We start from the raw sequence: 27888 nt of genomic DNA, 5'->3' as shown, positions 1-27888 counted from the left end.
TTATTCTGGTCGGGAATGGGATGGAGGTACGGAGGCAGAAGCTGGGCTGACGCAGGCAGAGCCACCTCTGCCCCTTGTCTGGCTTCACTGCAACTTTTCTAGGGCACCTGGATTTCACTGAGAATCCGCCAGAAGGAAAAAGAGCCGCTTGCATGGACTGAAGACTGTGGCAGGGCAACTAGATGCAATAGGAAAACTTCTAGCTTCCAGGGAGAAGGGACAGTTACCTCCTTGCTCCCGCCAGCCTCCCTGCCACTTCCTAGTAAAACATGGTAATGCCTTCTGCTTTTGTATCTTTGTAATGACTTTCCCACTAGCTTTCCCTGTCTGCTTGTCTCCTCTGGCCCCTGCTGCCAACACAGACTGCACACCTGGCCCTGCAGCAAAGTCCTAGCAGTAGCCTGCTGCTTTGTTGCTCTCAATGCATGGTGGGTGCTGTCCTTTCCCAGGCCCTGTCTTTCTGTATGCTTGTGCCACACTGGGCGCGGCTGTCAGCAATGAAACGCTAACGCTCAGGTGTAACACCACTCCTTGCCAGGTGGGAAAGGGGAGATAGATTGAAGACAGAGCTCGCTTCTAAATCCGTTTGTGCCTGGGAGGATTCCCTTCTCACGCAGAGCCTGTGTCTCCAGCAGATTGAGCAGACGTTTGGCACCAAGTAGAAGGAAGGGTACAAAGATCACTAGCAGCTGTTTGGATGGAAGCGTGCGGGACTGCAAACCATTGTGGTTAAAATCTCCCTGCAGCCCCTAGCTATGGCTGCAGGGAATTAGAGCCAGAGAATGTGTGTTAATAACTTCACTCCTTCTCCCTGTGCTATGCAGGGATGACATTCCTTACTCTGTCGGTCCCGACTGCATTACTGTTAGTGCCCCCCTGTGCTGCCTGGAGTGGCTGTGATGACCTCGTCTCTTGCCTTCCTAATGCTTTGACTTGTCTTTAAAGTTTGGATCCTGCAGTCCTTACTCAGGCTAAACTCCCCTGATGTAAGAGCCGGAGCAGCGGGAGTGGAGTTGTTATTGGCCACTGGTTAGTGCTCTCAAACCTCCGCATCAGGCAGAAGGAGCGGTATGCTTGGTAACTTGAGAGTTAAATGAACAACCTTACTGTGCCAAAACTGTGTTTACTGTGAAGCTCTAACCCGTCCGGAGATTCAGACAGACGGCTTTATAAAAACAGATGGGGATTTGGGGGAAAGAGCATTGTGTCCGTTTGAACTACACTTTAGGTTATTGAAATGGAAATAACTTATGAAATCTCAGTCTCTTTATGCTTTTAGTGACTTTTGTTTTCGTTTTGCACTTCACTTAAATTGGTCAAAGAAAGTCGACTGGTCAGTTTCCTTTGGTTTCTAATCACTGCTTAGTTAGGGTCCCTTTTCGCCTCGCGTTTGCACGCTGCTGCTGCTCTCTATTCACAGCCAGATCAGACTCATTTACTGATGGGAGGTTTTTTGGTAACATTTCATGAAGTTGTTTTGTCATCTTGGGCCAAATCATCCCTGGTGTAATTGACCGTGGAATTACACTAAGAATAAAGTCTTGTCATTAGGATTTGTAAAATCCCACTCTTCTCTCCTCTACATGGGGGCCCCAAATTCAGTTGACATTTTTTTTTAACCTGGGTTTAAGAGGGCCCTGCTGCTTTACAGATTACAGCATTAGAATCTGAACTGGTTGATCTTGGGAGGCGGGGATTCGAACTTCTTCATCTCTGTTTTGTTACAGCACCAGGAAACCCAATGAATTCAGTACCTCACCAGCTACTGGGAGGTGCTAAATTCCAAGCTCCCCTTTGAGATTTGGGAGTAACAGCACCTGCTCCGTTCACTGCCCCATCCACCAGACCAGGGAAGGGCATGAGAACCAGCAGATGGGGGGTTGAAGTGCCATGGTACCCAGACAGCAGGACAGCATGGAGAGATGAAGTGACTTGCAAGACAGTCTGCAAAAGAGTAGGATTCCCATGCCCCAAAGGCACCCAACCGGGTCCCTTCCGACAAATCTGACCGGGAGATAAAACCAAGTATTGTGCAAGTGTCTGTTTGCAGGGGGTGCCAGATCTCAGCAGAGGCGAGGAGGCAGCACTGGATGGGCTCACATGGACAGAGCTCCCTGCCTCCCCTGTCCCTCTAGAGGAGGCCCCTGCAGGTCAGGGCAGAAGCAGAGTGACACAACCTTGCTTCGTAGCCCTGCACCCATGCTGTGCGGCCTTAGTGTAGTAGACACTTCCTGCATTGACAGAAGGGATTTTTCCACTGCTGTAGGGAATCTACCTCCCCACGTTACGGTAGCCAGGCTGACAGACTAATTCGTCCATCGACCAAGCCACGTCTATACCAGGGCAAGGTTGGCTTAACCACAGTGCTCAGAGGGTGTAAATTTTTCACACCCCTGAGTGCCATAGCTATGTTGACCTAATTTTTAGTGTAGACCAGGCCTAAGGCTGTCAAATCTGAGCATATGGCTACACTCGAAAGTTCAAAGCGGTGCAGCGGGAGTGCTGCCGCGGGAGCGCTTTGAAGTTTCGAGTGAAGTCGCAGCGCCAGCGCTGGGAGAGAGCTCTCCCAGCACTGCACGTACTCCACATCCTCTACGGGTGTAGAGAGCTCTCCCAGCACTGCACGTACTCCACATCCTCTACGGGTGTAGAGAGCTCTCCCAGCGCTGCACGTACTCCACCTCCTCATGGGGATTAGCTTGCAGCGCTGGAAGCCGCGCTTCTAGTGCTGGGGCACTGTTTACACTGACGCTTTCCAGCGTTGTATCTTGCAGCGCTCGGGGGTGTGTTTTTTTCACACCCCTGAGCGAGAAAGTTGCAGCGCTATAAAGCGCCAGTGTAGCCATGACCTGACACAGCCTTCTCTTTAAAATGGTAAACAGAGAGCTCTGCAACCAGGCTGAAATCTGCCTGACTGAGAAGTGAGAATCTAACGGCAGGGTGTGTCTACTTGGGGACACTCAGGAAAGCTCCTCAGAATTAGCTAAAAGGTATGATGTTAAAGTGCTTTAGCTAAGACACATTAAACCTAATTAAGCTAAGCTGGACAAGGCAGCTTTACTTCTGAAGTAACATGTCCACACAAGGTTTAATGTGCTTTAACTAGTGCACTCTACATTCACACCTTGGGATAATTCCACTTCACCTTCCCGAGTGTTCCCACATTGACATGTGTGTGACAGTCTCACCTCCTCAGCCCTAGTGTGTGACAGCCACAGACCCCGGGCTCATTCAAGTACCAGAAGCCGTTGCTGATACAGCTCCTGGATGGATTAATGGGAGGCTGCTAACTAAAGGTCCTCTCTACTTGAGGCTGTGCTCAGAGCTTTGGAATTCGTCCATATCAAGCACAGTTAAATTTGGAGACTGACCTTCCTACCAGGTCAAGAAGCTCAGATCTGTAGCAGGTCAAGCTTGGCAGTGGGAGATAAAAGCGCCTTCTCTGTTATCTAGAGATTGAACAGAGACAGATCAGGAGTTTTTAGATATATATAAAAACTCAACACATCCCAGTTAAAAAGTATATTGGGGTTAATTCTTCCACCAGCTTCCAACAGCCCAGATTTTGCAGGAACATGGGTTTGCACGCTCAGAAACCTCCATTTGTGTGTGCCTATGGGCCTCTGTACATTCAAATCCAGTCAAGGCTTTATTTGTCCGCCTGTCCAGTTCCGGCAAAAAGGCCAGCTCTGGGAGAGCAGTCTCAGGCTACATAGCTGCATTATTATTTACTCTCTGTGAACAGCCTGAAAGCCCCTCCTAATGGCCTGAAAAGCCAATGTCTATCCCTACTCATTATGCGTTTTTTCCATTTGACAACCATTGCTTTCCTAAAGCAGCTGAAATTTAACCTGAACTCATCCTGATTGCTTCCCTTGGTGCACCAGTTATGTCAGTCAGATTAGCACAGCCTTGGAAACAGGGTTTGTTTAATTAACTGCTTCTGCAGAGGCAGGTCAGTGAATTGGAAATATCATTAAGTGGGCCTTACTCAAATGGTGGGTCGTGTTGTAGTCTGGAGGGTCTTGTTTTGCAAGGATGGAGCTGTAGAACATGTAGGATATTTCCTAACAGATTCTCCAGTGATTGGTTTGGAATCAATGAAATGTAGGGATGAGGCTGAACCAGAGCAATCATGGTGCTTGGCCTCATGCATTGTCACCTATCCACACAATTGGAATTTCTAAAACACCTGCCAGTGTCTGGGAAAGAGCTTAGATCTGAACAGCTCTGAATTTGGGGGCAGTTGGGATTGGGTCTAATCTCACTAGCTACCCTTCTCACTATAATGGACTGAGCCAAATCACCAGGTGTGAACACTCCTGAACTTGGAGGAGTTTAGAATTTGGAGCGTGCACTTGGGAACTCAGACCCACCACAAATCAAACGTGTATAAACCTAGACATACTACCGACCCTTTCAACCAAAAGCTCCTTAACCTGCCTGGTCAAAAGAAAGTCCTCTGTGACGCTAGTGGCATCTCCCCAATTCGCTCAGATCTTTCGACCTTTCCTCACTTCAGCAGTGTCATAACTAATGTACCCCGAGTCCCAGAAAGGCACAGTTACTCCTAAGGAAACACATCTATTGCATGTGACTCTGCCAGCCTGTGACGGACTGGGAAAGTTCTTAATGTTTTCTCTGAATACTGTATTGGTGCCTCAGTGTCCCCATGGCAGTTCTTAAGTATCTGGCAGAGCAAAGGGCCAGTGCACCTAAATGCCTGACACTCTGTCTCCTAGCAACTGATGGCCTGGGCCCCTCCTCTACAAAGGTGCCAGCTGAAGGTGTTGGAGACAAAGGGATCATGTGACCTCCTGGCCCGGGAAAGGGGCTAAGCAGAGAGGAGGGGCTGAGGGAGGGGTTGTGAGTCTGGAGCTGGCTGGGGTCGAGGGTGGAGGGCAGACCTGGGGGTCTGGCTCACTGCCCCCCAGAATGGACCCAGCCGAGGGGTCCGGTTCTCTGTACCTACAAGCTCTGTTTTAGACCCTGTTCCTGTCATCGAATAAACCTCTGTTTTACTGGCTGGCTGAGAGTCACGTCTGACTGCAAAGTGGGGGTGCAGAACCCGGTGGCTTCCCCAGGACCCCGCTGGGGTGGACTCGCTGTGGGAAGCGCACGGAGGGGCAGAGGATGCTGAATGCTCCAAGGAGAGACCCAGGAGGTGAAGACGTGTGAGCTTCTTGCCCTGAACAAGTCTGCTCCAAGGGAGAGGAGGCTCCCCAAAGTCCTGACTGGCTTGGTGGGGAGCAGTTCCAGAGCATCGCCCGGTGACTCTGTGACAACTGGTGGCAGTGGTGGGATGTACTGCACCCCGTGAATGGCGCTGCTTGCAGTAAGTGACTGGGGAGCAGTAAAACAAAGGAGGGATAATGAGGATCAGGTGTGCTGAAGGCTCAGAAAGGCACGGTTTCAGGGGGCGGTTAACCTCTGGGAGTGTGTGACCAGCGAGAAGGACTGTTGGAGTAACAGGGTCCCCCTGAGCACTGCAGCGAGCAGTCTCAGGGGCGGAGGAGCTTGCCGCTCGACCCTGAGAGAGAGAAGGATTTTTGCAGTAGCAGGGTTCCCCGGGGGATTGCAGGAGCAGTCCCAGGGGCGGAGGAGTCTGCAGCTCGACCCTGGCAAAAAGGTGGTGATCACGAGAAGGGCTGGCACACCAGGGGTTCTTCCTGGAAACCATGGGGGAGGCAAGAGCACACAGGCCTGTGAGTCCAGAGCCACTTGGGAAAGGCGAAGTGATGGCCTATCACCATCTCCTTGAGAAGGACATTGTGATCCTGTGCACAAAGAGAGGGTTACGCATGGGGACGTTCACCAAGGCACAGTTAATCGTGCAGTTGAAGGAGAAGCACCGCTCTGAGGAGCAGATTCCTGGCCCAGATGGGGCTACAAGAGGATCTGAGAGCAGCTGGAGCATCAGCCAGGCATCCCCGGGAGTCTGGTCCCCAATCAGACGAGGGTCTTCACGATTGGGTTCCCCATCAGGAGATTGGAGACGGATGGGATGGGAGCAGAGCCCGAGAGAGCGAGAGGACCGTGAGAGAAAGCAAGAGCCCGAGGAAAAGCTGCAGAAGAAGCAGCAGCAGCGTGGACTGGTGATGGTGGAGCAGAGAGACATAGGGGGCTGCCCAGGGGTCAGTGGGGAAACACGCCTGCAGGGGCGAGACCCTGGGACAGAGAGAACTGTGGTGGTGCAGCCCCAGATGCTGAGGGACTGTGGGACCTGGGTGAAGGTCCCCGGGTTGAAGCCCCTCGCCCTGCCTATGGCCCAGATCCCTGTGCAGACCCAGAAGGGGTCGGGCTGGCTGGTAGTTGGGGTTCTCCAGGATATCGGCTCGGAGGCCCTGTTGGGGGGGTGACTGTCTCCCCATGGGACAGGATCCAGGCCCCGCTTCTGTAACGGCCGAGGGTTTGAATTCAAATCCAGGGAACCAATTGGCTAGGATGGAAATGGTCAGTGAAAATGCAAATAACCTGGCTGGCAGGGGGGAGAGGCTGCTGGGCTCAGGATACCTGCCTACCTGTAACCAGCCCCCTGAGGCTGAGTGGGAGGGAGAGATGCTCCCCGCCCTCCTGCACACCGGAGAGGGGGCTCACGCTGGCTCTGATGCTGTGACCAGAGCAGAGAGCTCGCTGCCTGTCCCCACTGGGACAGCAAGGGCAGCGCTGAGCACAGGGGGAGCTGAGACCCCAGCTGAGTGGGGGGACACCCAGGCAGGGCAGGTCGGCTGCCAAACCGGTTTGCCTGGTCCAGACGTGCTGCTGGGAAGTGATTACACAGCAGGAAGGGAGCTACCAGGGACAGGGCTCAGGGGGGCTGTGACCCCAGGCCCAGCCAGCGAGAGGGAGCAGGTCCCACTCCCTGCCCCAGCTGCTGGATCCCAGACCGAGCTGCAGAAGGATCCCTCCTTGGAGAAGCTGAGAGAACTTGCTGGCCACAGCGCTGCAAACCCCCTTGGGGAAGGCTGCAGGGACAGAGTCCTGCAAGAGAAGGGATTCCTGTACCGGGAATGGGCTCCCCAAGGGGAAGTAGAACTGGGGGGAATCGGGAGACAGCTGGTGGTGCCCCAGGAATCCACAGGGTTCTTCCCTTTCGAGCTGCTGGATGGGAGGAGAGTGAGGGGACCCCTGAACCTGAAGAGGGAGGATTGGATGGAGAAGGGGGAAGACCCCCTGGGGGATCTCTTCCCTGAGGTGGGAGACAATCTCCCCATCAGGTGTTCCCCGTTCAGAGTCACTGGGAAAGCAGCCCAGAACCTGGAGAGAGAGGTCAGGGACATGCTGGCTTTAGCTGGGATCCAGCCGTTTTACAGCGCATGGGCCTCACCTGTGGGGCTGATCCCCAAGCGAGACAGGATGATCTGGTTTTATGGGGGCTATCAGAAGCTTAAAGCCATCACAGTGTCCGATGCCGACCCCATGCCTAGGCCTGGGGAGATTCTAGACAAGCAGAGGACGATGGAGAACTTGGCCCTGGCAGACACTGATAACATGTGCATCTTTAGCCAGACCTGGGAGGAACAGGTGTCCCAGGTGAAGAGGGGGCTGGGCTGCCTCAAGGAGGTGGGACTGACGGTAAAAGCTGGAAAGTGCAAGGGGGGACGGCAGAAGTGTTGTGTCTGGGCCACAAAGTGGGAAGTGGCTGCCCAAGCCCAGAGCTGGCAAAGGCCAAGATGGGGGCTCTTAACCAAGGGAGCCCGAATCACAGACCAGAGGGCTGGGAAAAGACCCAATCCCAGCTTGAACCCCGGGGGTACTGGGGTGGCAAAGGGTGTGGGCTGCATAAACCTTCCCACATGCGGCCTGCAAGTGCCATCAAGCACACCCGACCTAAGGGAGGGCGTAAGACTGGACTGTCCTAGTGTAACTCACACCAAGGAATGGGAGAGATGCTGGGGCATCCATGGGAACCTTGGTGCGTTCGAACTTCCCCAGGTCACTGGCTGGAGTGACCTTGCTCAGTTCGGTCTCGAAGGGGGGAGAGATGTGACGAACTGGGAAAGTTCTTAATGTTTTCTCTGAATACTGTATTGGTGCCTCAGTGTCCCCATGGCAGTTCTTAAGTATCTGGCAGAGCAATGGCCAGTGCACCTAAATGCCTGACCCTCTGTCTCCTAGCAACTGATGGCCTGGGCCCCTCCTCTGCAAAGGTGCCAGCTGAAGGTGTTGGAGACAAAGGGATCAGGTGACCTCCTGGCCCGGGAAAGGGGCTGAGGAGAGAGGAGGGGCTGGGAGGGGTTGTTAGTCTGGAGCTGGCTGGGGTCGAGGAGTGGAGGGCAGACCTGGGGGTCTGGCTCACTGGCCCCCAGAATGGACCCAGCCGAGGGGTCCGGTTTGCTGTATCTACAAGCTCTGTTTTAGACCCTGTTCCTGTCATCTAATAAACCTCTGTGTTACTGGCTGGCTGAGAGTCACGTCTGACTGCAAAGTGGGGGTGCAGAACCCGGTGGCTTCCCCAGGACCCCGCTGGGGTGGACTCGCTGTGGGAAGCGCACGGAGGGGCAGAGGATGCTGAATGCTCCAAGGAGAGACCCAGGAGGTGAAGCTGTGTGAGCTTCTTGCCCTGAACAAGTCTGCTCCAAAGGAGAGGAGGCTCCCCAAAGTCCTGACTGGCTTGGTGGGGAGCAGTTCCAGAGCATCGCCCGGTGACTCCGTGACACAGCCGCATTGGTTATTTAAATCAGCGTTCCTCCTTTAAAGACACTTCCATGCTCCCACCAGGCTGGAGGGACGGCCTGGAGGCTCTGTAGGGAGGCTGGGAAAGCGAGTGATGGATGCGGTATATTAAACAGGGGGCGGTGGGAGAGGTCCCCAAAGGGGGCGGGTTACTAGTGCTGGTCTGTCTAATGGATGGTGCGTTTCCCCTGCAGGATCCCCAATCACTCGATGCTGCGGTGCAGAACGCCCTGCTAGCCCTCTACCCGCCATTTGAAGTCACAGCCCCAACCGTCCTCAGCCAGCTCTTCCGCCTGCTAGACAGCAACTACCACGGCGATGGGCTGTGCTGCCTCCTTGATTTCCTGATTCCTGCCAAGCGCCTCTTTGAGCATGTGCGGCAGGCAGCCTGTGTGAGTTCATGGACAACAACACCAGTCTCCACCTTCCCCAAGCCTTCCCAGAGCCCAGCTCTCAGGCCCAGGCCTGCCGGGGGTGCATGGATGCAGGCGGGCTTCCCCCACTGAAGCAAACTTTCCACGTAGACTCTAAACGCTGTACTATCATATCCCACCTAGGGGCAGTGCAGGCTGGTAGTTAAGCAAGGAACAGGACAGGATGCCTGGTTTCTCTCTGTGGGGCCTTCAGCAAATCACCTCATCAGGGTCTCCTTTTCCCATCCGTAAAATGGGATGATGAGACTTCCCCAACCCCCCGCAGGTTGCTGGGTTTATTAATCATTGTGAAGCACTTTGTGGCACTGCAGAGTCAGTCTGTGCATCATTATCCCCACCCCAAACAGGAATAATGGCCCGGCCTGGCCTCACACAGGGGCTGTGACAAAACGTCCAGTACGGGTTGCAAGGTGCTCGTACACTGTGGAACAAAGGCCATACAATAATAATAATCCTGAGCTCTTACACAGCTCTTCATCAGTAAATCTCAAAGCATTTTACAGAGGAGGACAGGCTCATTATCCACACTTTACAGATAGGGAAACTGAGGCACGGGGAGGGGAGTGGCTTGCCCAAGATCATCCAGCAGGCCCGTGGTAGAGCCGTCTCCCTGTCTGATGCTCTATCCATTAGGCCACAATAAGCTGGTCAGATTCCATTTCGTTAATATCCTGTCTTTCTTCTCTTAGGCACCTTACTTTAACTGCATCTTTCTCCATGAAGGCTGGCCCTTGTGTCTTCACGAGAAAGTGGTCATTCACCTTGCCCCACTCAACCCTCTCTTACTACGCCCAGGAGACTTCTACTTCCAAGCAGAGCCCTATGGAGAGCAATCTGCCTGCATCACTGTGAAGTGCCTCTCTCAGGACTTGCGCACTGTGGAAGAAAGAACCGTTCCTGAATCCTCCTACACGCTGCTATTTACCAATGAGTGGCTGGAGGAAATCAACCGAGACCTGGAGAGAGCACCTCTGCACACCTGCCTGGTAGCCACAGAAAAGGGAATTGCCCCTGTGCCTTGGAGTAAGATAGCCAGGCCAGAATTCATCAGCAAGCCCAAAGCAGCACCAAGTCCCACCCAGGTCGGAGTGTCCCTTCCAGCACATGCACTGGGCCTTGGAAGCTCTGAGGTGATGGTAGAGCCAGCATCACAGAGCTGCACAATGTCTTTTTGCATGACTGATGCTCAGGTGCCACCTGGTAACGTCATGGGTAATGTCCAAGACTGCAATGATGTACACTGGAGGTCCAGCCAGGGCAAGTATCCAGGACTCATCAAGCTGGATCAAGCAGGATCATGGAAGAAGCCCAGTGTGTTTGCTGTGCCAAGCCTGTGTGATACCATCAGCCAGGGCCTGGATGGTGACTATGTTGACCTGTTGGAATTTTCTGAAGAAATGAAGCTGGATCTTCTGGCCAAGTCAGGACCATCTGCTGAGCAACCTGGACCTTCTAGAGAAATAAAGGTGCCATCAGAGCGTAAATCAAGGCTTTCAAAAGTGAACAGAGAGTCAGCAGCAGAAAAATGGACCTGTGGGAAAGGGCAGAGCTCAGAGGAGGGTCCCTGCAGACCGTGTCTGAGGAGAAAACTGAACAGAGACCCCAAATTCCATGGGCCGAGGTGTCGATACCGTGAGTCCTACGTGGCCGCCCTTCAGAACCCTGTGAGCTTTGGCTCTGGGCTGATGGCAGCCATACTGGAGGAGTCTGATGTGCCCAAACCGGAGTTCCCTTCAGCAAGCACAGCTCCAGAGAGTCCAGCTCACCTCAGACAGAGGCCAGGCCAGGCAGCTACTCCCAGACTCCTCTCTGGCAGTCCTCCGAAGGCAGTGACTCAGGAGACAAAAGCGAAGGAGGTGACAAAGCAGGGATACTTAAAGCTTCTCAAGTCTCCTGCTGGTGCAAGGAGAAACCTCTCTCGGTCACAGTCTCCCCCTGCCAGCCATAGATTCTCCTTCTTCAAAGGCCAACGACAACCAGCATCCCCAGGGGACAGTTTGTCTGGTACCAGCCAATACGAAGGGCCTCAGAAAAGGATGTCGGCTATTTACTCTCCCAGGATGAGCAGGGCTAAGCCGACTGGGAAAGGTAATAGCCAGTAGAGGGTTGTACAAAACTGGGTATAAAGCAAACATTGTAGTAAGTTGTGCAAGTTTTGCCTCCTTACAGCTAAAAACTCTGCCACATCTTTGATCTGTTTTCCTGGCCAGGTACCAATCAGACGGATGCGTCTCTCTTTGACATCAGCTCTCTCCAAGGCACCAACTGTAAGAATGGTCTTTGTGTTACCACCGTGAGCTATCCTGCCCGAGAACCCCTGTCTGCAGAGTCCAGCCCTCAACGACCACCCCAATGGCAGGATCTCGGTGCTGAGCTCTTGCACTCGGGCATAGCTCGCTTGCCAGGTAGTGACAGGATCACGACTAGACCTAGTCACATTTCTTCATTCAAAATGGTTTTTTTAATGAAAGATTTTTGAGTCAAAATGAAAATTTCTGCAGGGAATGTCCAACGTTCTACATTTTTTTAGGGGTTTTGTTGAAAAATGGAAAGCACCAAAATGGCAAAAAATTCAGCCAGTCATTTCAGTAAAACTAAAATATTTGCCTGGTTAGCTGAAATGTTTCTGTTTTAAGTGGCTGAGAACTAATTTTTAACTGAACATTTGGGGTCGGGGGGTACACTGAAAACCTGAACATTTTTGACAGAAACAAAAAAATGCCTCAGGGGAAACCCAGACATTCCCCAACCAGTTCTTATCTCCTGAAGGCAGGACACAGCCATTAACTTCTGAGTGTGCAAAGCCCCCCAGGCAGGCAGGGAAACATTCTCCCCCCATTTCACAGATGAGAACTCTGAGACACAGATGAAAGCCCCCCAGAGCCAGAATTAGAGCTCCCAACATGCTACTAATTCCTCCAGACTCTAGCCCCTCTCACATGAGCCTCCACCCCAGCTACTCAGACCAGGTGGAAACCTGAGGTGTGAGCAGTCATCAAGGTGAAAGTGAGGTTGTGCGGGAGTTTAGGCCAATAGTATTAACTGCAGCTCTTCCATGAACTCCCCAAGGAGATGTACTGGAGGTGCTGTACCATGCAAGCAGCACTCCCTAAGGGCTTTCAGGGAAAGCATGCAGCCGTGTGATGGAGTAGTTCAAGGGAGAATGCAGTAGATGACATTTGGATTGTCCAGGGTCTCCCACTCCACAACAAACTCAACATCGCCAAGTCTCCCGATACTTAGTGATTTCCTTGAAGCCCCAATTCCTGGAATCATGGAATAGGTTGAAACTCTGCTTTGCTTTGTTTTAAGAAAAAGCATGTCTCTAGCCTTCATGGTTGCAGAGAGAAAACAGCTTCAAAATGTGACTCTTAAAGGCTCAAAAAGAGCAGGCAAATTAAAGAACCCAAGCTTTGTTTTTCGAACAATCTCATGATTTTTAAGTCAATCTGATGGCTTTGGAGGTCTGAGCACGTGGGCGTGGCAGTACTGTGAACTGGTAACTCACTGTTTGCTTTTCCTGGCTGCAGGGAGCACAGATAAGCTTGGCAGGGCCCTGATCCAGGTGACCACAAGCAGCAGAGCATGGGAAGCCGCCTGGTGCTCTGCCAGAGAGGTAGCCCAGCTCCTCCTTTACCTCTGCTTCATCCCCAGGTAAGGGGAGAACACAGCAGCCTTCCCACAACATCCATGTTATAGCACAACCTTAGCAGAGCACCTGCATGCAGCATTGCCCGGCGCAGCAGCCACTCAGCCTTGGTTTCCCAGCCTGTCTTCCACTGCTCTGCCCAGTCTTCAACACTTTCTGGGTTGCAGAGACTTAGCCCTCCAGCAGGTCCCTTCCAGTTCTACCCCTTGCAAGGCACTCCTGTTCCAAAACAAGGAGGAAACAACATGAACTTAAATTCTTCCTTTTCCTTGGGCAGATCTGCTAGGCACTGGGCCCTGACCAGCCTTCTCCAGCCGCTGCTCTCTCTGCCTGCTCCCCCCAACTGAGCAGGGCTCTGCCTTTTACCCTGGAAGCCAGGCTTCTGTTCCAGGTATCTCAGTTGGGCTATCAAAGCCTCCAGCTGCCCATTAACCCCTTCCTGCCATGTGTGGCGGCTTGCATGCCCCGTTCCAATTCCTTTCAGGTAGTAGCATAGTCAACGGTAAACATGGGTTAAAGGAATTTGGGGAATATGGTGTTTAGTCTGCCTGGGAGCTGGGCATCCATACTCGCTCCTTTGCCTGCTTTGCGCCCCCATCTGCTGCCTGGCAAGAGGGAGTCAGGTGGCTCCAGGCTGCAGAGGGCCCAGTTAATTCTTGTGAAAGGCATTCTTTCCACCCGTCCTTTGAAATCCCATGGCAGCTGTTGGATGTGAAGATAAATAGTGTGTGTGATGTTGGGTGTGTGCAGGCATTTCGGGGGGGAGCAGGCAGAGAGAGAGCAGAGCTGGGGTTCTTGCCATGGGGCAGAAGGCTGGCCAGGGCCAAATGCCCAGAAGATTTCTGGAGGAAAGGGAAGAGTTGATGTTCATGTCCCAGGGTTTCAGCCTGAAAGACAATCCCAGGAGAAGTCATTGAAATATGTAACTACTTCAGAGGTTAATGTACACGCCACATACCTCTTTGTCAATGTCATTAGCCACTGTGCACCAGAGTGAAGTAATCAAGTCTAGAAACCAGGACCAGCCATAGGCAAGGCCACCTACCCCTCACAGAAGAGAAAATTTGAGTTCTACAGTCCATTGAAACTTTCACTTAACTGGTAAATCCGGCTCTGCTTCTGGAGTCTTTGGATTGCTCCAGCCCTTCCCCATTATCTAGAAAAACACACACACCCCAACCCCCAAAGCCACCTACGCTGCTGATGGTAAAATAACCCCTAGAGGATAGGTGTGAAGTGATGAACTGTTCACCCATGCAGGAGAAGGCCTGGGGTAATCCAAGCAAGGTATTTGGGGGTTCAGTGCCATTAAATCCAGCAGGTATCTCCCTCAGCTTTGGCCTGGAATGAAAAAGGGTGGGGAGATGGGCCACAGCACCTCCTGTTGGTTGGTTTAAAGTAGTGCTACAGCTTTGGAAGAATTCAGGTTCCCTCTTGGCCTTAATCTGAACACTCATATGGGCCCTGACTTACTGTATGGCTGGGAGGGTGAGGATAGAGGTGCCAACTTGAAGTGCGGGGGAGAAGGGAGCGGGACACCAGCTCTCAGGGGAAAGGAGGCCCTTAGACTTCCCCTGACCAGACGTCAGCGGGCACACGTCTACACTGAGGCTGGAAGTGACAAGTGAGCTCCCAGTCTAGCAGATAGACTCATGCCGGTGGGCTCGAGCGAACGTGCTAAAACCAGAAATATGGACGTTCAGCATGGGCTGAACCTCGGGCTCTGATGCCTAGGGGGTGAGGTGGGCTGGAGCGTCCAAGCTGCTGCCTCCACTGCCCGCATTGCTACTGTTGGTGCACTAGTGCGAGCTCTCTAGCACGAGTCCGTCTGCCCGAGCTGGGAGACTCGCTCCCCACTGCAGCGCAGGCACACAGACCCCAGGACGGTGCCTTCAGGAAACTGAGGCATTTCCTCTCCAGCAGGGATGGGGAAACCCCAAATCAGCTGCTGAGGGTCTCAGTTAATGCTGTTTTCTTCTTCCAATGGGAGCTCACTGTGGTTTATTTTGTTCCCTAGGAGGGAAGCAAGGGACAGAGGGCTGACCATTGTGGTGGATGCCAGGAGACAGCCTCCCTCCCCGACCCTGCACATGGCATTCAGATCAGTCCAGGTACATATTGGTCTCTGTACAGTCATGAGCTCAGAGTGATAAGAGGGCCCAGGAAAGCACAGTCGATTTGTGTGGGCGAGATCCTCTGTTCAGCTAATCAGTAAAGTTCAGCAGTGTTGTCCCTAAAGCACCTCTTGAATTCCCTCTGGAGTGTATTGTGTTGAGTGGGGACCTGTGAGCAGTTCCCTGCTGGCCTGCAGCTGATCCTTTGACAGTCTCTTTGTCTGCGATGCCCTGAGGCCAAGATTTTGATCTCATCCACACTCTTTGCCCTAAGCATCCCCAAGACCATTTACTCAGGCAGGTCTCTGTTACCCTCTGTTTGAGTGGGATATATTTATCTAGGAAACACTGCATAGCTCCTGCTCTCCCTGGGACACCTGCCCAGTCTCCTCCTTCACAGGCCGTTACTGATCTCCTGGGGAACCGTCAATGCATCTGGCCGCCCACAGCTGTCTGGGAGGTCAGTGCTACACTCCAGCACTTTCCTGGTTGTCTGGTCTCAAGTTGCCACTACAATTCTCTGCTTGCCACCTGTGGATACACAGATCGCACACGTGGAGGATCAGACTCAAAGCACTGTTTATAGTCCCCCGGGCACAAAAGATGCTCATTGCTACCCCAAAATCATGCTAGGCTTAGCTCATGTAGCCAGGAGATGTGCATCTGTCTGTCTCTGCATACTCTAAAACCAGCAGAGAAAATCCTTTGTCCAAACCCCAGCCCAAGTCACTTGTCAATCAGAGGTTACTACCTTTCTCTCTGCTTCCAGTAGCCACAGTCAGCTGCAGAATCTAATCAGTGCCCCTGTGAATGGACCAATCCACAATGGAGCACCCAGACCCTGACCTCATGTCCAAGCTTATCCCATACCTGGAATTCAAACACAACAACACCACGTACATCTCCACCTCTCGCAGCTGCTCCTAAGGATTCCTGGCAGGACCTCCTGGGCCCCTTGCAAGTCCCGGCTGGCATTAACTGGGCCCACCTGCCAGAATGACTCTGCAATCATTACCCTGCACCTTAATGGAGGTGTTTAGTGCCTGAGCCCAGGGCAACTCAGAGAAGTGCCCTGTGTTCCTGCACAGAGGCTGAGAGTTTGTCACTGACACAGCTCCCATCAACTCTGCATTTTGCCGGGGTTTGCTTTAGGTCTCTTCAGTGAGTTTTGTGCTCATTTGTGATTGGTCAAATAAGTCCCATGATATCTGTTCTGTCCCCAGCCTGGATGACCGTACATGCTGTTCCAGCATGAATATAGAATGTTTCATAGAAATTCCCCTGCTGCTTTTTGCTGGGTTGCTCATGGGAGGTGGACACAGCCAGGGTGTGGATGCGCTGTCCTGTTCTACACAGGTTCTGGCCCAAGTGACTGGATTGGGGGAAATGGGCTGCATTTCCCACCCAGCTCTGCTCAGGAGCTTTTTCTCTGGCTTCTAATAGCAGCATTGAACTGCTCAGGATATGAGGCTCTCCCGCTCACAACAGGACAGTCCCGTATTTGGTGAGTGTTTCCCAATGCCAGGACTGAATGTCACGTGCAGAGTAAGCAGAGGATGTCATAGAACCATAGAATCTCAGGGTTGGAAGGGACTTCAGGAGTCACCTAGTCCAATCCCCTGCTCAAAGCAGGACCAATCCCTAACTAAATCATCCCAGCCAGGGCTGTGTCAAGCCTGACCTTTAAAACCTCCAAGGAAGGAGATTCCACCACCTCCCTAGGGAACCCATTCCAGTGCTTCACCACCCTCCTAGTGAAAACTTTTTTCCTAATATCCAACCTAAACCTCCCCCACTGCAACTTGAGACCATTGCTCCTTGTTCTGTCATCAGCTACCACTGAGAACAGCTGAACTCCATCCTCTTTGGAACCTCCCTTCAGGTAGTTGAAAGCATCTATCAAATCCCCCCCTCACTCTTCTCTTCTGCAGACTAAACAATCCCAGTTCCCTGAGCCTCTCCTCATAAGTCATGTGCAACAGCCCCCTAATAATTTTTGTTGCCCTCCACTAGACTCTTTCCAATTTTTCCACATCCTTCTTGTAGTGTGGGACCCAAAACTGGACACAGTACTCCAGATGAGGCCTCATCAATGTTGAATAGAGGGGAATGGTCACGTCCCTCAATCTGCTGGCAATGCCCCTACTTATACAGCCCAAAATGCCATCAGCCTTCTTGGCAACAAGGGCACACTGTTGACTCATATCCAGCTTCTCGTCCACTGTAACCCCTAGGTCCTTTTCTGCAGAACTGCTGTCTAGCCATTCAGTCCCTAGGCTGTAGCAGTGCATGGGATTCTTCTGTCCTAAGTGCAGGACTCTGCACTTGTCCTTGTTGAACCTCATCAGGTTTCTTTTGGCCCAGTCCTCTAATTTGTCTAAGTCCTTCTGTATCCTATCCAGGGCTGGCTCCAGGCACCAGCTTATCAAGCAGATGCTTGGGGCAGCAACTCCGGAGTGGGGCGGCACTTTCAGGGATTTGGTGGCAATTCAGAGGGTCCCTCACTCCCGCTCGGAGTGAAGGACCTCCCACTGAATTGCCGCAGATCACGATTGCGGCTTTTGGGGTTTTTTTTTGGCTGCTTGGGGTGGCAAAACCCCTGGAGCCGGCCCTGATCCTATCCCTACTCTCCAGCATATCTACCAATCCTCTCAGTTTAGTGTCATCTGCAAACTTGCTGAGAGTGCAGTTCACACCATCCTCCAGATCATTAATGAAGATATTGAACAAAACCAGCCCCAGGACCGACCCTTGGAGAACTCCGCTTGATACCGGCTGCCAACTAGACATGGAGCTGTTGATCACTACTCATTGAGCCCAACCATCGTCCAAGCCCATACTTCTTTAACTTGCTGGAAAGAATACTGTGGGAGACCATATCAAAAGCTTTGCTAAAGTCAAGGAATAACACGTCTGCTGCTTTCCCCTCATCTGCAGACCCAGTTATCTCCTCATAGAAGGCAATTAGGTTAATCAGGCATGACTTGCCCTTAGTGAATCCATGCTGACTGTTCCTGATCACTTTCCTCTCCTCTGACTGCTCAGAATTGATTCCTTGAGGACCTGCTCCATGATTTTTCCAGGGACTGAGGTGAGGCTGATTGGCCTGTAGTTCCCCAGATCCTCCTCCTTCCCTTTTTTAAAGATGGGCCCCACATTAGCCTTTTTCCAGTCATCCGGGACCTCCCCCATTCGCCATGAGTTTTCAAAGATAATGGCCAATGGCTCTGCAATCACATCTGCCAACTCCTTTAGCACCCTCAGATGCAGTGCATCCGGCCCCATGGACTTGTGCTCATCCAGCTTTTCTAAACAGTCTCCTGGTCACCTTCTCCCCATGCTGTGCTGCCCAGTGCAGCAGTCCGGGAGCTGACCTTGTTTATGAAGACAGAAGCAAAAAAAAGCATTGAGTACATTAGCTTTTTCCACATCCTCTGTCAGTAGGTTGCCTCCCTCATTCAGTAAGGGGCCCCCACTTCTTTGAGTTTCTTCTTGTTACTCTTAACATCTCTTGTATTGCAAGGAGTGACATTTACTCTTCCCTCCCCTGCAGAGATCTTCACCTGCCACCATCCATGGTGTGTTGCTGTTGGCAGAGAAGGAGACGGCTGCACACCTGGAGAAGTTACCTGGAATACAGGTGAGGACTGGAGCAGTGTCTTCTGCTGCTGCTCCCTAGCCTCGTCTTTATACTATTTGTACCTTCTCCTGCTAGGAGGACAGAGTCTGTATTGATGGAGGGTTCCTTCCTTTTCTCCCTCGTCTCTGCAGTCAAGGGGATGGAGCTGGGCCGAGGTGCTCCCCCACCTCATCTCCACCTTGGCCTAGCTCACTGGGGCTCCATCTGTGCCGGCAGAAGCAGTGACTAGACGGATTCTGTCTGTCCTGATCACGTTGCTAGAGCTCAGGTTCGACTATTCCCAGGACATTGTCAGTACAGCCTGCCCATGTGCACAGTCCTCACCCTCGTTAAGAAATACCTGGATCCTGTCTCACATGAGGAGCAGGAAGAGGTGCCCTTCTCTCTGTCTGTGGGGCCTTTATCTTATTATCTGTGTCCCAGGCAGGTAATTCTTGCAGTCCTCACATTGTCTGACGGCAGTAATGGACTGCAGCCACCCGGGGGAAGCCAAGGACTTTCTCAGTTACTTCCACATGCTGGACACGGGCATTAGGCTAATAACTCACAACTTGAAAGAGTTTATTGTTCTTTTAAGGCTGCTCTGTTTAATTAATATAGTGTGAAATATTAATAAGTTCGATTACCCAGCCTGGCTGTCCTGGCAGGTTTACTAAAATGCCAGCGTTCTGCTGTGCATTCGAAAACCACAGAGCCCCAGGGAGCTCCACTTAGAGACAGTGACTTCTTCTGAGCCAGTGCTAGGTTCAGGCTCTTGGGAAGGAACCAGAACTGCTAAAATGCCAAGGGTAACAGCTTTTCTCTCCAGGCCTCATGCAAAGCCTGTTGAAGCCGCTTCTGGGCTTTGGGTCCAGTCCCCAGTGGGTCTGTACTCAGCAGGGGTTTGCCTGAATAAAGACTGCATGTAAGAAACTGCAGCTGCACACAGACCCCAGGGTCTTGCATGGGAATGGAACCAGGACCTACCCAAACAAGTCCCTCTTTCTCTGAGCCAACAGAGGAACTGACTCATTTGCTGCTGATAACTAGCAGGCAGTTCTGCTTGCTATAGGGAGACACAGCTGCATGCATCTAGCCAGCACATTGCATGTGGGGTTCAGGATTTACAGCACAGCCAGGCAGGAGCGGACAGCCGGGAATCTCAACCAGCAGCTTCTCCTTCTGACTCTTCAAGCCCTGTTTTGGAGATTCAGGTGGCTGGGATCCTTTGGAGAAGGAGAGAGGGATTTTCATGCCCAAAGGCTGCAGGATCCCCTTGGGGAAGCTTTGCCAAACCAAACTCTTACCCACCACTCTCACTTGCCTCTGTAAGAGCTCACCACAGAATTTAAAGCCGTGTCCCTCCCTCCTGCAGGTGGAGCTGCTGACTTCTCTCAGAGCCCTGGGCCGCTATGTCGACAGCACCCAGCTGACCCCAGACTTGGATGGTACTTTCCCTTACAACCACGGCGAGTGGGTTCAATTCTTCCAGGTGTCTATTATCATGGCCTTTAGCTTCCCCCTTGTGTTTGCAGCAGCCCTTTCTCCTCAGCAAAGGACTTGCTTCTCAGGGGGCATAACACTCACAGTGACGATCACTGGCAAATCCCTGGTACCTTGGTAATGCAGGAAAACAATGTACGAGAATGCACATGCTGCTGGTACTGCAATAACAGCGTAACACCCGACTGCGGGGAGAGAGTGAATCTGGTTGCAGGTTATGCCAACTGGTTGCATCACAATAAGTACATCCCTGTTTCAATGTATCACAAAAATTGCGTGTGTGTGTGTGTGGAGAGAGAGAGAGAGAGATGAGGGGGAGGATTCCCATGGGATGCCCTGAAGCAAGCAGCGGTTTTCACGTGTATTATGCACAAGTTCAAGAAATCAACAAGAAGGCCCAGAACTTTAGCTAAGTATCAATAGCTACCTCAGTTCTGCTTAGAAATATATTATCTACAATGTCTCCCTGCAGTTAACCTTCCCACTCTGCTTATTGGCTGCACTGCTATTCATCCATATTTCCACCTGCTTCTTTCCCTATCAGCCATTAAACTACTGTCCATCTGTTTATACATCCACACAATCTAAACCCTTTCCCCCTCTCTACTCTAAGCCTGTCTTGCCACCCCTCCGCCAGCCCTCCTGGCCTGGGACAGGCCAACTTGTGTTTCCTTCTCTGTAGAAGCTGCATCCCTTCGTGGCAGATCTCAAGCAGGCCTCCGAGCTACTGCAGAGCTCCATCCAGGAACTGGAGAAGGGCGATTTCCCAGAGGATATGCAGGTAACATGCTTCCGAGTTCCAGACAGGAGAGCCTGCACCCAGCTCTGAAGCAGTGATCCCCCAAAACAACAGCACGTGCACTGTGCTGCCATCTCCTGATGCCCAATGGCAATCCAGCCCTGGGCCATTCCTGCCCACCGGGAGAGCCAGAGGAACTCTCTAGGTGCCTTTGATCAAAAGCAGCAGTGAATCTCTCCCACAGCCTTTGCTTGCTATGTAATCAGTATTTAAGAGCAAAGAATCAATTATTATATTGCAAAACAATTTTTAAGCCAGCCTTGTGCTGTTCAGCTGGCGCAGCCCACAAGCTAAGTCAGGTCAGGCTGGGTCACTGCTTGGACAGGAGACCTGCAAGGAACTGCATGCAGCGGCCATACTGAATCTGTGCTGGAGCGGGACACCTGGCTGGTATGATGCACTGCTCTGCTGAAGATGCTGTTTATTGGCTAAGACTTAACACCAGCGCCCTGAGTACTTGTGGTCACTGCAGATGCCATGGGAAGGTCTGCAAGAGGAGGAGCGTGAACTCTAGTGCCCTGTCAAATTCCAGTCCATATCATTCCAAGCAGCCCACCTGAAGCCCCTGTACAGGTCCCACTGGACACAGACAGCTGCCATGTTGCACCCCAAAGGTGGCTGCAGTCAGTAATGAATGAGATGATCTGTGCACAGATTTGTTACTGTCTCATGCTCAGAAAGAACACTGGGATCCTCTGACCAAGGGACCACAGAACCATAGGGTTAGAAGGAACCTCAAGGGTCATCTAGTCTAACCCCCTGCCATGGTGCAGGACTTGTGTCTAAACCCTCCAAGACAGATGGCTCCAGCCTCCTTTCGAAACCCTCCAGTGAAGGAGCTTCCGCAACTGACCTAGGCAGTCTGTGATTCAGATAGCTCCTCCAGGGCTCTTTGCAGGACAATGTGTGTTTTACGTGGCCCGTGGCATTTAACTCCATTTTGTCCCAGGGTGACGGGCATGAGTGTGAGTGAGTGTGTGTAAGATAGAGTTCCTTTGGGGGAAATGTTGTTCTCCAGGTCGAAGGCCTTTTCCGACCTCAGGCTCTGTTCCCTCTTCCCTTTGCCCCTGACAGCCGACTTGGTGCTGTTGATTCGGAGGGTGATGGGGCAAAGGGCAATTGCAGTGACAACCGTGTGTGTCTCTGATCCTCGGGCAGGAGGCAGCCGAGTGCACGGAGAGATACAGAGAGCTGATGAAGGCAGTGCTCAGCAACGTGCAGCTAGTCAGCTTGCAGAGAGAGGGTGGGGCCATGCTGGCCAGGCTGAGGAAGGAGGCATCCCGGCTCAGTTTCTCACCGGATGTCAGGTACGGAGACTGGAGCCATCCCTGCCCCAGAAGAGGGACACGGAGCACGAGCTCTCACCCTACTGGCTTCAGGATGCTCGTGCCTTTGGCATTGCAGAGCCCCTGCTCCTCATCCGTTCTCTGGGGACAATGCAGTCCATTACCCATCAGCACAGGCTTCTCACCAGCCCTTCAAGGTGTTCCCACCACCATCCGCTCCCCTAGGCCTAGCTCTGCCAGCTCCCCACCAAGCTGGAGGTCCGAGCTCCCGGGAGTGGTTCCACGGCCCCGCTCAGCCCAGGCCTGGAAAGCGACCGGGCACCGTTGGCTTGAGCAGGGTGAGGATTTTCTCCCTGGACTGAGCACATGTGCCTGTGTCACTGGGAAGACGGAGCTCTTGTCCCCTGCAGAACTCCATTCCATGCAACTTTAAACAGATGTCATCCAATGTTATTTCATTTTATTTTCCAGTGGGGCTGCTAGATGGCGCTGCTCCCCCATACTATCACATTGCTTCCAGCCAGCCGCACACCACAAAACCTGCCAGTTTCCTTCTCCCTCCGCTCACTCCACTTGTCCCCCACTCCTTTGCCCGAACTCCTCTGCTTCTGGCTGTGGCAGTGTCAGGCTGGGGTGCAGGATATTTCCAAGGGGACAGAGAGCAGAGTTAGCAAGCGCCATCCCTCCCTCTGGTATCCAACATCCAACTCCAACCTGCTCGCTGTAACTGGGAGATTGCTGGACATCTGCAATCACCTGACATTACACCTGCAGCTATTCAGGGCTCCACACATCTGGAGAGTAACATGTACCTTGCCCCAGGGACGGCCAGTCTGTGGGCACAAACTGGTCCCACACAGAGCGATACAATGAGGTTTTCTGGACAGGTACAAATCCAGAGTCCCCTGGTGTGTTAATAGAATTAGAAACATTAGCAGCTTGGCTCAGCTTGTGGCAAAGCATCACCTACAAATTAGAACCCTTGTGACCTCAGCTCTGGCTCCCACGCTGGGCTACAGTGCGGCGGAACGGGACTGTGGCTCTTCCACTCTGCATGTGCAATCCTTCGGTGCCACCGTGCCAATCAGCAGAGCAATCTTTGCACATGACCTTTCTCAGCGCCCAACAGTGTGCATCAGGGTCATAACTAGAACCCAGCTCCAGGGAGCACAAGGGCATAGGCTAGGGTTCCCCTCTCCCCAGTTAAGGGATTGTGATGCTCAGAGGACTCCCTCTGTTGATTTCTTTACTAGGAATTGTGCCTGACCTGTAGCTCTAATTCTAGGAGGGATGGATGGTCTCCTCGCATACCAGAGGCTGATATGCTGTAGGTGAACAGAGATGGGCCAGATAGATTTGTCACCCTTTTTGTTCTTAAGGAACAGCATGGACTCAGCCATGGGCCTCTACAACCAAGTGGAGGAAGAAGTTCACACTTTGGTGACAAAATCCAACAGCTGCCTGGAGCGTCTGGAGTTCCTCCGAAAGATCCGGGAGTTTGAGGCAGAATTCGTCAAGGTGAGTGCTCTCCTCACGACATGCTGCCGGAAAGGTCAGATTGCACCTTGGATACCATGGCAACACTTGCTGAATCTCATTAATCAAATCCAGGACCCAGCCACTAAGTGACAGAGCAAAAGATTTCTTTGCTTCAGCTCAGAGTTGAGTGAAACAAATAAACTTCTCTGCCCACAGCCTGGGCTGCTGATACCAAGGGAACCTGGAGAACAACAAGATTTTCTTGAAGCCCAGATTTTAATTACTAGATTACTGGGAAAAAATTGCTCACAAACTCTGTGAAATCTGGATGACCCAAGGGAAGGAGGGGAAATTCCCAGGGACGTGGCAGCTGTTAAATAACTGAGATCTCATGGAAACCCTATTTATTTCTTCTTACAGCTCACTTGCTGGATTGATGAAGGAGATTCTCGGCTCCGTGAGCTGAGCACTGAGGAATGGAGCCTGAACAGCCCAGAGAGATCCTACCAGCAGTTCAAGGAATTCTTGATGCAGGCTACAGTATGTTTGAGGATGCTTTTCTATAACCTGTATCCTAGCTATAGCTATATTGCCTCTGTCTGGAACATGGTCCTTGCTAGGGCTCTTTGCCAGATACTCAGAATGAAATACGAAAACCCCAGAATTAGAGCTTCTCACATTGCACTGCAATTTAGTTACAAATGGCCCAGTATTGTTACAGAGCTGCAGAAAATACCATTTTTGACCATTTGAGCGATAATGGGCCCATCAACATTTAATTGTCAGGTCAAATTTTTGCAAGGAGGTTCCCAGTGTTGCACAGCGCTAGTCCCAAATGTGAGACAATCCTTATACTTCTGGACCACGTATGGGCTCCGACCCCTAACACTCCTGCCTCCTCATCCCTTCTCCCAGCCTCCAGCTCTGGAGGGCAGTCGTTCTGTTCCAAGGAAGGTCCAGTGCTGTATGGGGACACCCAGGATAGGGTTCTGTGGAGACAGGCTTCTGGTTAATTGACCCAAACAAGCAACCCCATGCACTGCACCGAATTAAATGAGGTCTCAGTGTGGGGAGTGTAGAATGAGACCCTCCATTCTTATTTCCTCCCAAGACAGAATGATTCTCTTCTGCTTCCTTGCACCCAGAAATGGCTTGTGCCCAAACAGAGAACATTCCTCTGACTTTGATGCTGGAATCTTCCAGCTGCCGAGCTCCTGGCCCTCAGCAAACGAGGCCACCACAATAAAGACAGCAAAGCCTATTTAGGAATAGATCATTTTCCTTGTATCCTCCTTTAGGCTCACTACAACCATGGACTTGTGCTGTGTAAGGAAGCTGCTGAGTTCCAAGGCTCCATGTTCCCAGAGGCACAAGCCTTCCAGGCAGCCAGAGGTACCATGCAGGCCAAACTGAGGAGTTTCTACACAAACTTGGAGCGGCAGCAGGCTGAGCTGGAAACTCTGCTCAACCTCTGCAGGTTCTACGACAAGGTGACTGTGCTAAGCTAACTGCTCCATATTGTTACCCTGCAGCAAACTGGAACCAGACCAACATTGCTCTCAGCCTGATGGGAATCTGTAGGGCACAGTGTGAAATGTATGAGCAGGGAAGTAGTTTGAGACCCCCAGCACCGATTGCATAGCAAGGAAACGGAGCTCCCTCCCCCCCCGAGGATGTGCTCTCCTGACACTGGTAGAGACAAACCAGTGGAGAAACTCAAGGTTGGTGATTATGATGGAATTTCTGTAGGACACCAGAAGGAAGTCGGTGTGGAGGGTCTGCAGCAGAACAGGGGATGAGAGAAGTTACAGAGGGATAAATAAGCAAGTGGGAAATGAGGTCTGGAGAGAGAGAGAAAAGTTCACTAGATGGAGAGCATGGGAAGGACGTTGCAGTTATAAGAGGTATAAGAGAAGGTTCTTGCACCAGCAGCAAGTGGGATCCTGGGGGAGGAGAGACAGCAAGTTCTAGATGAGCGACAAGGAAAAACTACCAACTATTGCTCTGTTTTCTAGATAACATTGCTTAACCTTGACTGCAAACCTCACATGGCTCATGTGAAGCTTGGGGAGGGACAGCCAGCGAGTCGGGAGGCCCTACAATGCCTAGAGAAATCATTACAGAAGCTATCACTGAAGTTTTCAGCAGAGAGGTTCCAGGAGATGAAGGTACAAGCCTACACCATGCACAGCTGCAGAGGACTAGGAGTATGGAACAAGGCATGGCAGAAGTGTCAAGAAACCAGGCAGATCCTTGAGGAGATGCTGGAAAAATTCAAGAAGGCCCAAGGATTTGAGCCAGACTGTAGTGGGGAGGAGGATTCTTTCAGCTCAGCTGCCTCTAAATCAGGCCCCAGAGTCCAAGGCAAAGCTCCTCATGTTTGCAAATCAACTTCCAACCCTGCCCAAGCAACAGCAGAAAGCAAGACACAAGTTAAAGAATCAGGATGCAGAGCAAGGAGTGAGATAGAATTAAAACCACATCTGCCCACAGACTCTGCCCTAGGTGTAGATCCCAGGGACCCCAGGTGTTCTCAGCAAGACTCCTTGTACTGCAAGGATGTGCAGGAGGGCAGATGTTTTCATCAAGGCTTTATAACAGCTGAAGAGTCTCCCCTGAGTGCTGCATGTGGAGCTGATCTTGAACAGAGAGAAGCCCTGGCTCAGAATCCCAGCACAAAGGCTTTAGAAAGCGTCCATCGGGCACCCCCTCAGAAGCCTCCTCTGACTCTTCCTTCCCAAGCCTCTTGCCCAGACCCCGGCCAGTTTCCTCGGGTCAGTGTGAGTGAGTCCCTGGGTGATGGGCCTTGCTCAGCCCACATCACATGTGGTCAGCAGCACAGGGGTAAGATGCCAGAGGCAGCCCAATACTTTCAGGTGTCCAGACATGGCAGCTTTTCTTCTGAAGATACAGAGTCACAGAACTTGGCCCAAGACCCTTCAACAACTAATCTCATTTTGCCCATGGAACTCGTAAGTCCTAGACTGCCTGGGCCGCTGGGAAAGCCCCTGGGGATCATATATCTGGAAAACCACCACACAAATAGCCATGAAAAAGCAGATGCTGAGTAAAACCAGCTCTTTTGAAACTGGGTTGGCTTTGTCTTTCCAGTCCTGGCAACTTTGGCCACGGAGTGGATGTGTTGTCTAGTGGTTATAGCACAGGACTTGGCATCAGACCTACTGGGCTCTGCTCCTTACCCTGCCATTGACTCATTGCTTGCCATTAGGCAGGTTACTTAACTACCCTGTGCCTAACTTATCCCCATTTTGCAGATGGGTAGAACAGTACTTACCTACCTCCCGGGAAGCTGTGAGGCTGTTAATGAACAATCTCGAAGTGCTTTGTGGTCCTCCTGTGAAAGGCCTGCAGCTGGGTAAGCGCAGGGTACTGGTCGAGTTAACAATAACGTCACATTCACATTCAGTCACCGCAGGAGAAAAACCTCGGGCAAATGGAAACAGCTTGGTCACTTCTCTTCTAGCAACACCCGTTTTCCCTGAGGCACACCAATCATCCCCTGAGCCCCCGCAGGAGCACCGTGCAGCTCACTATGGGATGTTCCTCACTGCTGAATCTTCCCCCGTCCAGAGCCGCCAGGCCTCAGAGCGTAAATTGTTACCACAACAGAGCGTCGTCCCAACTCCCCTGCCTGCCCCGTGGAATTTTCCTCCTGCCCATGTTTTTACTGTCTCCTTTCCCTCCTGGTCTATGGGGCTGCTGCAGCTTGGGTTGTGATATTTTGTCCCTGTTACACAAGGATAATTTTATTACCTATAATAAACCCAAAATGCAGAGCTCTCAGTGTAGAGCAGTGCAGAGGAAACTACATTCCAGCCTGCAGTCAGACAGCCCCCAGAGTCTGTTCCAGCTGCGAACAGAAATCCTTCTCGCGTGCTTCTGCTGTGGCGGGAGGAGCCAGAGGAATAAATTCAAGGTGAGCACCAAAATCCAGTCCTGATTCATCTTCTCTTAGCAGCTGTGCTCACTATCCTTTCAGTGAGCCAAAAAAGAAATGTCGGATTCTACTCCTCTGAGGCTGTACCCATAATCCATCCCCAGCGCACAGGCATTTATTCTCCTTAATCTAAGGGTGGACATTGAGATGGGCTCCTGGATAGACTTTCAAGCACGCAGGGCATAACTTGCATGCACTATTACAGAGACTGAACATGCAAGTGACAGTTGTTAGCGGTTTGCACACACTGTTACCCAGTTTTCATGTGTCATCACAGGAATCTCATGTCTGAGTGTTTAAAAATCCAGCCCCGTGCGTCTGCCTGGGAAGATGTGATGGAGTAGGGGCTGTCTGTGTGGGGAGTGGGAGAG

General features: G+C 51.9%; 1 protein-coding gene across 2 annotated transcripts; it reads left to right on the top strand.

Moving 5' to 3' along the window:
- Positions 1 to 27888, top strand: KIAA1755 (KIAA1755 ortholog). 2 transcript variants are annotated; one of them, XM_030533627.1, is made up of 14 exons: positions 1 to 272; positions 8871 to 9068; positions 9800 to 11198; positions 11321 to 11515; positions 12641 to 12764; positions 14777 to 14870; positions 18427 to 18513; positions 19868 to 19984; positions 20678 to 20776; positions 21953 to 22101; positions 23460 to 23598; positions 23980 to 24099; positions 24858 to 25049; positions 25575 to 27888. In XM_030533627.1, the coding sequence occupies exons 1-14, from the start codon at positions 270 to 272 to the stop codon at positions 26628 to 26630; spliced, it is 3972 nt and encodes a 1323-aa protein (XP_030389487.1). In that variant the 5' UTR covers positions 1 to 269; the 3' UTR covers positions 26631 to 27888. The 2 variants fall into 2 exon arrangements, with proteins under 2 accessions (XP_030389487.1, XP_030389488.1); XM_030533628.1 differs by lacking the exon at positions 18427 to 18513.

The sequence above is a fragment of the Gopherus evgoodei genome, chromosome 14 (genome assembly GCF_007399415.2).
Source record: "Gopherus evgoodei ecotype Sinaloan lineage chromosome 14, rGopEvg1_v1.p, whole genome shotgun sequence".
NCBI classification, from domain to species: domain Eukaryota; kingdom Metazoa; phylum Chordata; order Testudines; family Testudinidae; genus Gopherus; species Gopherus evgoodei.
Note: the sequence above shows the minus strand (reverse complement) of the source record. Positions and strands in the feature narration are given on the sequence as shown.

Excerpts from the sequence above, each read along its gene's own strand:
- KIAA1755 (XM_030533627.1), top strand. Across the intron at positions 11,199-11,320 it reads GGCTAAGCCGACTGGGAAAG|GTACCAATCAGACGGATGCG; the intron begins GTAATAGCCAGT and ends TTTCCTGGCCAG. Across the intron at positions 25,050-25,574 it reads TCTGCAGGTTCTACGACAAG|ATAACATTGCTTAACCTTGA; the intron begins GTGACTGTGCTA and ends TCTGTTTTCTAG.